General features: G+C 36.3%; 2 protein-coding genes across 3 annotated transcripts in view; one reads left to right on the top strand and one right to left on the bottom strand.

Moving 5' to 3' along the window:
* LOC104791184 (ubiquitin carboxyl-terminal hydrolase 26) overlaps positions 1-3372 on the top strand; it is a 7292-nt gene extending 3920 nt beyond the window's left edge. Inside the window, exons 8-15 of one of the 2 annotated variants that reach the window (XM_010517010.2) lie at positions 452-736; positions 816-1023; positions 1312-1383; positions 1857-2072; positions 2321-2584; positions 2673-2814; positions 2895-3059; positions 3145-3372. In XM_010517010.2, the coding sequence (XP_010515312.1) occupies positions 452-736; positions 816-1023; positions 1312-1383; positions 1857-2072; positions 2321-2584; positions 2673-2814; positions 2895-2989 (1282 nt within the window). In that variant the 3' untranslated portion in view covers positions 2990-3059; positions 3145-3372. Of the gene's footprint in view, positions 1-451; positions 737-815; positions 1024-1311; positions 1384-1856; positions 2073-2320; positions 2585-2672; positions 2815-2894; positions 3060-3141 lie in introns of both variants that reach the window. The other variant, XM_010517009.1, reaches the window with a different exon arrangement.
* On the bottom strand, positions 3641-6435 carry LOC104791183 (autophagy-related protein 13a-like). Its single transcript, XM_010517008.2, has 3 exons — positions 4750-6435; positions 4471-4652; positions 3641-4181 (listed from the first exon to the last, which is right to left on the bottom strand). The coding sequence occupies exons 1-3, from the start codon at positions 6088-6090 to the stop codon at positions 3851-3853; spliced, it is 1854 nt and encodes a 617-aa protein (XP_010515310.1). The 5' UTR covers positions 6091-6435; the 3' UTR covers positions 3641-3850.

The following is a 9438-nucleotide window of genomic DNA, read 5'->3' as shown; positions in this document are numbered from 1 at the left end:
GATCATCTTCTATTACGTTTAGTTCAATGGTGGACCAAAGTTAGGGAAAGGGGATTACTGCAGGGACTGCCTTATGGATGGTGCTCGCATGGTTGTCTCGTCTGACAGTTATAGGGATCGAAGAACATTCATGAAAAGCATAGCAAGTGATGTTCTTTCGGGAAAGTGTGAGGACGGAATGTATTATATCTCTAAAGCATGGTATGTATCCCAGTGTCCTGTAAGTTATAGGTTTCTGATAATACCATTTTGCTTCTTTGTGCGTATTGACAGCTTGATGTATATGCAGATGGCCCTTTAATTTATGTACCACATAATTACTATTATTTTGTGGGGTGTTTCCACAATTAGTTTGTTCTTTAATAGATGTTATTGAGACTAACGCTAACCTACTACACTGAATCTAAGTTTTAAAATATCTAGCTCCTAAAGCGTAATAGCATGTTTCCAGGTTGCAGCAATGGGTTAAAAGGAAAAACCTTGATGCTCCCACTGAAGCAGATGCGGGGCCCACAAATGCAATTACGTGCAATCATGGAAAGCTGATGCCAGAACAAGCGCCAGGGGCCAAAAGAGTTCTAGTTCCAGAGAATTTCTGGTCATTCCTCGTGGAAGATGCTCTAAAACTGATGCCAGAAGCTACGGCGGATTGTACTAGCTTCCATTTGGACTCCAGCCAATGTTGTCACTGCACAGAGGAACTTTCTGAGACTGCCTGCTTCGAGGATTCACTAAGGTAAACCATGATTAGTTATTATTTTTGTTGGTCGTGATACTCTTTTAAGTATTTTCTTACCTTCTATCTGATGCAACAGAACATTAAAGATCAAGCAACGCCAAAATCACGAGAAGCTAGCCACGGGAAAGGGTACACCATTAACGCCGCAATGCCGATATTTCTTGTTACCATCTCCGTGGCTAGTGCAATGGAGAATCTATATTAACATGACTGGAAAAAATAGTTCGTCAGCTCCTGAGCCTGAACGTCTTGATGGAGTCATTAATACTCTCAAATGCAAGAAGGTAAGATCCATTTCTCGGCAGTGAGTAGGTTTCCAATTTTCTGGTAGTTGAATATAGTGGGATAAAGCTCTATATGGACAGAAAAGCTTAAATCTAAATCGGTTTCCCTGACCGCTTTCTCTGTTTTCTCTCATAAAACTATTTTACTTTTTTTTTTTTGGGCAAACTATTTTACTATGTGTTAGGAAACGCGGGTAAATATAAGCTGTCAGCAGGCCTTATATCACCTTCGCACTTTCAGTTTTGAGCATAAAACTAATGGTTTGTTCCTATGGTTGTTTGTTTCAGCACACACGCCTCCTTGAAAGGCTCCCTGAACTTATCTGCAAACGTGGCTCATTTTTTCAGAAAAATCCATCTGTAAGTGCATCATATACCGTGAGATGATTCCCAATCTATTTTGAAACCGTTTGAAACAGTAAGCCATTATCGGAATGGGGAATTGATAAGTGTTCATCAAAAACACAGAGAGGCTTCAACAAACACTTGTCATGAACATAAATAACTTGTTTCTGTAGAAGGTTAGTATAAATAAGAGGTTAATCAAGTGTGGGGAGGTGTCTGAGTGTTTTGGGACTGGTTTTAGAGCTTGGGAGAATATACCCTTGTTACTAGTTCTGATGGTTTGGTTCCGTGGTTCTGTGGTGTGATTGCTGTTTCACTGAGAGATATAAAAGAAATCATGTTCTGAATTCAACAAATTTGTATTTTGATTGTCAATTCAGTTTACATCCCCTCTCGTGTTCTGTGGCTGTTTTTAGTCTCAAACAGAGATTTGAGATAGAGAATGCTGACTTTGATCTAATCCTAGTATTCTTGCACCTTTTTTCTAGACTGACAAGCTGACAATCATCTCTGAGCTTGATTGGAAATATTTCTGTGAGGAGTGGGGAGGGCTCATGGAGGATGGAGTATCTGCTCTTATTGAGGTTGGTGACAATACAGAGCAAAGTTCATCCCCAAACGTCATTGATCTTGAGAAGCATTCTTCTCCTGATGATAATATGGACATCGATGCTCGACAGCTTATTCTAAGGGCATCCCCAGAGGTATATGCATTATTGTGTTCCAATACATGTAGCAGTTATATTTACCTCGAGCCTTTTGTTTTTGTCAAGATCTTGAGCTTGTGAAATATTATTGAATGGCAATGTTGGCTTAGCATTTCACATTGGTCTAGATGCGTTACGTTATGCTGTTTTTTTCAAAAGCAGTTGTGATTAGTTGCATTCGCATTGATTATCGTATGACTTACATGAATAGATTCACATTTAACAGGATCTTTTGTTTTCGCTAGATTTGTGAGGAATGCATAGGAGAGAGAGAAAGCTGTGAGTTGATGCAGAAACTTAGTTACTCTGAGGGAGATGTATTTGTCTGTCTTGTGCGTGGAAAGGAAGCTCCAAAAGCAATGTTAGAGGTATCTGACAACAGCTTTGAGGTGGATCGGCGTACTTCAAAGCGATCTCGGAGAACAAATTATGGAAACCTGACAAGTCTGAAAGTGTCTGCAACAACGACTGTGTACCAATTAAAGATGATGATATGGGAATTATTTGGGGTAAGATTCTTTAAGACGTAGTGTTTTTTTCGTTTCAGTAGATTACTTGCAGATACACAACAAAACGGGGTTTATATAATATATGCAGGTGATGAAGGAAAACCAGGAACTTCACAAAGGCACAATAGTGATTGATCAGGAATCTGCAACCCTTGCAGACATGAACATATTCCCTGGTGACAAGCTTTGGGTGAGAGATACTGAGATGCATGAACACCGCGATATTGCTGGTAACCAAATTCACCATTATTTTGCTGTCTGGTCAGTGAGATGTCCATGAAAAATAATGTTCATCTTGATGTTTCAACAGATGAGTTATGCGATAAGAAAACGGGAGGTCAAGATATCGAAGAAGGGTTTCGAGGGACGCTATTGACTGGGGATATCTCTTCTAAAGCCTGTTAGGAATTGTATTTTGAGATCAAAGTGTAAAAACAGAATGTGTGAGAAAGAGTCATTGGACCATCTAGAGGAGGTAAAAAACTCATAAGAGCTACTTTTGATCGAAACTATAATCTATTCATATCTGCGGTGTCTTATGTTTTTGTGTTTCTCAGTAGTTGTGCAGGAGACAGACGAGACATTTTTTGGGTCAGTTTTTTGTGAAGGCAAGCAAGGCTTTGGAGCTTTGTTTTGTGTGTAAAAAACAAACGCAAAGATTTGGAGAAAGCTTGCACTAGCTGAATTTGTGTAGATTCAAAGGCTTATTGTGGATGGCTATTCGAAGCTGACTTTGTGTGTGTGTTTAGGTGTATACTTTATCTAAATGAGCATTGCGTTTTAAACTCTCTCTCTTTCGTTGAAGCTAAAGAGTAGCCGTGTGTGTTACTCATCTAGTGACTTTTTGCCCTAATAATCTAATATGTATATATGAACCAAACTCATGAATCCGGACGTTAGTGTTTTTGTTCACTAGAGTATAGATGAACTCTGCAATATGTCACAAAACGAGTAATTCTCGGGTGAGCTCGGTTTACAGCATTTTTGGTATTTCATGTTTCATCCTTAAGCAGGTGTCACTGACAAGAAAAGTAAGGATATCTCTGATCAATCAGCAACAACAAAAAAAAACTGTACAAATCTCACTACTTTACAGTGAAAAGATTCAAGTTTTTTTTTTAATGTGCATATTAAAAGGCAAGTTCTCTTACAGAAATTAAAACGTGATTGCTCTTTGGCAATATACAACAGAGTCAAGTTATTCGTCATCAAATCCATATTTACAAACATACATCCGATATAATCTTGATCGCTATTTGGTTTGGCTCAGTGGACACGAGTTGCTCCAGATCCACTCTTGGATTTTGATAGAAGCAAGTCTTTGAGCTGCTTGTAGTTTCTCAGCTCCTCTAGTGCATCTGATGTGCTTCGAGCCATCGAAAATTCAGATTCAGTACCTGACACTGACACTGATACTGAACCTTCTTTCTGAACCCCAGACATTGATGCCATGTAAGTGCTTGAGTCTTGTCGTAATGGCGGTGCTGTCTTCAGCATGTGAACCAGAACACCAACCGCTGCGTCCTGTGATGACTTTCTCCCTATAGGTAGCGACTGTGATATAGAGCTTGAAGCTTTCCTCCGGTCAAGACTTTGGCTGCACCGAGAAATTTGCAAAATTTATGTCATCATATATATTTACCAAAGACTAAAAATCCTAAGAAGTGGTGAAATTGACAAACGAAAAATGATAAAGAGACAACAGTAAGAGAAAGGCCAGGTACAGATTGTCAATGTCAACCAATTTCACATTACACTAAACAGCTAACATATGATTGTTTTCGAGATGACATCTTTGTCATTGACCAGCTCTCTATGTAAAGATTTCAGAAAACTAATGCAAGTATATAATACTTCCGATGAATGATTTAAGTTAAGCCAACTACCTGTACTGAAGTCCTGACTCGTCAACATCATCGAAATCAAAAGGGCATGAACAGTCAGGGTCATCCAAGTCGTCTTGGGACGATAATCTACTAGGACTCCTAGAAAACCCGAATCTTGGTGAGCCACTTGAAGACAGAAGCCCTGAGAAGCGGCCTGAATCGTATTTGCTATCCTTTGACAGCTGAAGAGTAGATTAAAAAACATATCAGATAAGGCAATAAAATATAGTGATCAGGTTCTTCTATTAAGAAAGACACACAGAAAGAGAGAAGCATAACCTTCTGGGCAGGGTACTGGTTCATTAATCCAGAAGGAGACTCTCCGCTTCTCGAACTCCTGTACAATGCAATCCCAGGCAAAGAATCCTGCGATGAAGGGGAGCGCCTTGTGCTTTTGGGGGAAAAGGGAGGGAGTGGTTTCCTACTTGGCTCAGAGAAGTTAGATGAAACGTATCTATTAAAAGTGGCTGAAGAAGGAATGGTCACTGGAGCAGTCCCTGGTCTCACATTAATCCGTGGACTGTTACTCCCTGAAATGTATCTTGGAGTAGAGGGAGAACCCGATGGCGAAAAAGGAGGTGAGAGCTGGTGACTGTCACCAAAAGCATCTGTACGTGACCAGTGGAAATCGTGTAACCCAGGTGAAAACTGATGTGAATGAGCAGGGGAAAAAGATTGGTTTGGTGTTGGGAATTGAGCTGGAGGTCTGTGAAAGCCGCTGGTCCAGCTATGTGGACGTTCAGCAGATGAACCAGTCAATGGAGGACGACCAGCTCTACCAATAAAAGATGTGCCTTCAATACTTTTCCCTGGAGACGGGAAAAACCTCATAGGATCAGTAGCAGGACTTCCAACATAATCGGTTATAATTCTTGGAGGCAATGTGATGTGAGTATCAAGATTGAAATCAGACAAGTCAGAACGGTAAGTAACAGAGGCACAAAGCCGACCAGGAGGCACTTCAACAGGAGCGAAACGAAACTCTTTCATTGTCTCCGTCACAGGACCAGAGAATATATCACTGAAAGACGAAACCTTGTAAACAAGATCAAAACCAGAAGAGGCAAGAGACGAACTAAGCTGCCTAGAGACACGATAAGCAGGGAGAAGCCGAGTCTGAGCATAAAGAGAACGCAACATAATGATAGATTTCTTGTAAACCTTCTGATAACGAGTCACAGAGTCAGAACTCTGAGGAGACATAATCAAAGGATTCTCATACTGAACAACCCACCTCTCAATCACAGTCTCAGCTGATCTAACAACAGAACCATCATCATCATGCAAATCATCATCAGTGGGGATGGTGGTGGTGGGATGAACAAGTATGATATCAATAATCATAGAATCCAAGATATTCCTATGCCAAGAATGCAACTTCTCTAACGCAGCGGGACGATCTCCCATAACAAGATTGAACCATTTATCACTTTTCCTAACGTTATTATTATTAAGACCTGCTCCTGATGATGATGATAAACAACGCTCACGAGTACGACCACGAGATTGCAACGAAGGTATCCTAGAATTCAGAACTATGTGTAATGCCTTTGGGAAGAAATGTGAAACGATCTGCTCTAATCTCCCTACATCCGATGGCAAATTCTCTGGGAAATCCATTCTTCTTCTTCTTCTTCTCACAACCCAAAAAAAATTCTAAAAATATCCAAATCCCTAAAAATCCACAAGTGATCTACGAGAATGGAGATCACGGAATNTTTTTTTTTTTTTTTTTTTTTTTTTTTGGGGAGAAGGATCTAGAATAACAAAAGCTTTCAGAGCAGAAACTGAAGGGAATCAAAAACACAGATGAAGAAAGTGAAGAGCAGATTCGGAGAGTTAGGGTTACCGTGAAGAAGATTTATTAGAAAGATCTGAGACGTCAACCAACGATCGATGGCGTGAATGTGTTTTACACGCAGATGATGATGATTTGATTGATGAGTGAACAAAATATACAAAATAAAAATAAAAAAAAGTGTTTCAGAGGTAGAAGAAAAACACATATACGATTATTTTAGAGTGGAAATTAGATTACTAATATAATAATTAAATTCAACTTTCGTGAACGCAACCAATGAGGAGTAGCCACGTCTTTTATTCTCTTCAGTTGTGTGTTTTTATGGTTTTACCCTTCTCTTATCCACTTAATTAATTACAAAGGGGTCTTTTAACTCTTTAATGTTTTACAGTGAACCTGAGTCTTATCTGGTAGAACTTCTACCGTAGAAGCCGGCACCAAGTCTGCTAACTGCTATTTTATGGGCTTATATATGATGGACTTAATGTTTAAACATTAGGCCCAACATTTCTCCACAATTACGGGTTATCTTATAGACTGAATGAATATAATAGAGAGACTACACTTTGCATAATGGTATTTTTCATATTAAATTAAATTTTCTTAAGGAAAAAAAAAAAGGATACGTTTTTAACTTTTTATGTTGTTTCATTTTTAGATAAGTGCGATTTTTCATTTTTTGCTACATAGTTTTGTATTTTGTGCTAATATTGTTGTTGTGTGAAAATATGTAACATCCATTATGTCTTTTGTTATTTACGGTAAATTAATTTCTATTTAATTAGTGTGGTTGTGTAGATGTTGTATTGGTCTTTAGAGTTGAGAGACCATCACCGTTCTTCTATCATACTAACAAGTAAATATTAAGGGGAAAATCTTCTCAAATTAATAATTTTTTGAAAAAAAGAAGGCTAATTACACGAAGTATAGAATAATACATGGTCACATATACCAAGTATACTATTGTATCCTTAACTACACGAAGTATATGTATTACAAGGCCACATGCATGAACTATATGGCGTTATGTGGTCAACACCATAAACATACAATCCGGTACACTTGTCGACTGACTCCGACGAAGACCGACGTTGACTCCGGTGTTGACCAAAAAAATGTATTAATTTTTTTTCTATTAAAACTCAAAAATAAGAAATATTATGTAAACATTTTGGTTTTTCATGATTAAAAAATATATTCAGTTCAATATCTAAATATTTTTATATATCTCTAACTTATTCATTCTTATAATTAGTTAATTTTTATTTTTAAAGCTAAAATAATGATTAATTATAAATCTTTGATAATAAGATTATTTAAATACTACAAAATCATAAAATCAAATTCAACTACTTTCATTATAAAAAATAATATGCAAAAGATTGAGTATATGACTCTTTACTTTATAGTTTGCATAGTAAATGTTGTATAAAATTTTAGATATTTTTACTATAAAATTTGCATACTCTTAATAACATGTATACAACAACAAAATAAATTCACAATATTTACTTCTAATATATAAAAGATAAACATACAAAAAATTGATTTTAGCTAAACAATATAGAGGGTATGTTTGCAAAAGGGTATAAAATAAGAATATTTTTGCAAATACCTTTATATTACATCTTGAAAATAATTATCAATGATTTTTATTTAACTATTAGTTTATGTTTTAAAAATAAAAATTAACTAATTATAAGAATGAATACATTTGAGATATATAAAAATATTAATATATTGAATTGAATATGTTTTTTAATCATGAAAAACTATTAATGATTTAATATAATTTTTAAAAAAAAAAATTTAGAATACAATTTTTTTAGTCAACGCCGGAGTCAACATCGGTCTTCGCCGGAGTCAACGTCGGTCTGCGCCGGAGTCAATCGACCGGTGTACCGGATTGTATGTCTATGGTGTTGATCACATAACGTCATATATTTATGCATGTGGCCATGTAATACATATATTTCATATAGTTGAAGATATAATAGTATACTTGGTATGTATGACCATGTATTCTCCTATACTTTGTATTCTCCTATACTTTGTATTCTCCTATACTTTGTGTAGTTAGCCATCTTTTTTTCCACTTTTTTTATATAATTTGAAACAAGTTTTCTTATCAAAATATCACAAGAAAGTGAGAAACACTATAGTGATTGGCTTTAGACGTCACTCAAGCCCTACTTACTCAATAATGTATCAGTATAGGCCAATACATAAGACCAACACAATTTTATTTTATTTTTAAACCACGGCACGAAATTTATTGCATATTATGCTATAATGTTTATACATTAACCGTATATTAATTTCAAACTAGTTATCCACATGCATAAAATTGAAAAAAAATTGTATAAATTTTTCATCTCATTAATATTTGAATTGGAACTTAGATCTTAAACTATGATCGTTTTTTTTTTTTTTTGAATATTGGGTTTGATTGGTAACATAGCCAAAACTGTACAGAAAAGCTGTAAATTGATACATAATAATGTAGAGCTGTAAGAAAGAGCTACACATGAAAACTGTACAAAAAAACTGAGAGTAATCTTTTTGTAATGTTTTTGGTAAAGCTTTTGTGATTGGTAAAAATTCAAAATTGTACCACTTGTAATATTTTGTTTGCGTTCACCAATTAGTACCGTTCTTAAAAACATGCAAACTATTTTCTAGTAGGTGTGTTCTTCAAAATTTGACTATGGTTATTAACTTATTATATTCCATAATAGTAAATACATATATGTTAATCCATGAGTATGTTTAAGTTTTAAACTTTTAATTAAGTAAAGGAGAAATATTGACCCAAATAAAACTAAGGAGACCAAATATCAAAGAGCCGCAGATACATTGAACCTGGACATACTAAAGCTACACAAACGCCTATTATTAAAGAACATACCTCAACCCCTAACCACTCTACAAAGAAACAAAGTAAAATTTAAAACAAAACCACAATCATCAAATCATTTACAGAGAGAAACTATACAATTAAATTACTTAATGGCAAACAGAGGAAGCTACTTGACCGTATCGGCGGAAGAGATGGAGGTACTACGGAGGAGAAACATAGAGCTCCAGAGAGAAGTGGAGGAGATGAAGACGCAAATGATTCAGTTGTGGCAGCGGACGGTGGTGGCCGAGGAGGCGGAAGAGCGGCT

This window comes from Camelina sativa, chromosome 6 (assembly GCF_000633955.1).
Source record: "Camelina sativa cultivar DH55 chromosome 6, Cs, whole genome shotgun sequence".
Classification (NCBI taxonomy): domain Eukaryota; kingdom Viridiplantae; phylum Streptophyta; class Magnoliopsida; order Brassicales; family Brassicaceae; genus Camelina; species Camelina sativa.
This window is presented reverse-complemented; position numbering and strand designations above follow the sequence as displayed.

What these genes read in the sequence shown, in the direction of transcription:
- LOC104791183 (XM_010517008.2), bottom strand. Translation starts at nt 6,090, where the DNA reads ATGGATTTCCCAGAGAATTTGCCATCGGATGTAGGGAGATTAGAGCAG. An exon ending in ACCAGTACCCTGCCCAGAAG is followed by an intron (nt 4,653 to 4,749) that starts GTTATGCTTCTC and finishes TCTACTCTTCAG; the next exon opens with CTGTCAAAGGATAGCAAATA. An exon ending in GAGTCAGGACTTCAGTACAG is followed by an intron (nt 4,182 to 4,470) that starts GTAGTTGGCTTA and finishes TTCTCGGTGCAG; the next exon opens with CCAAAGTCTTGACCGGAGGA.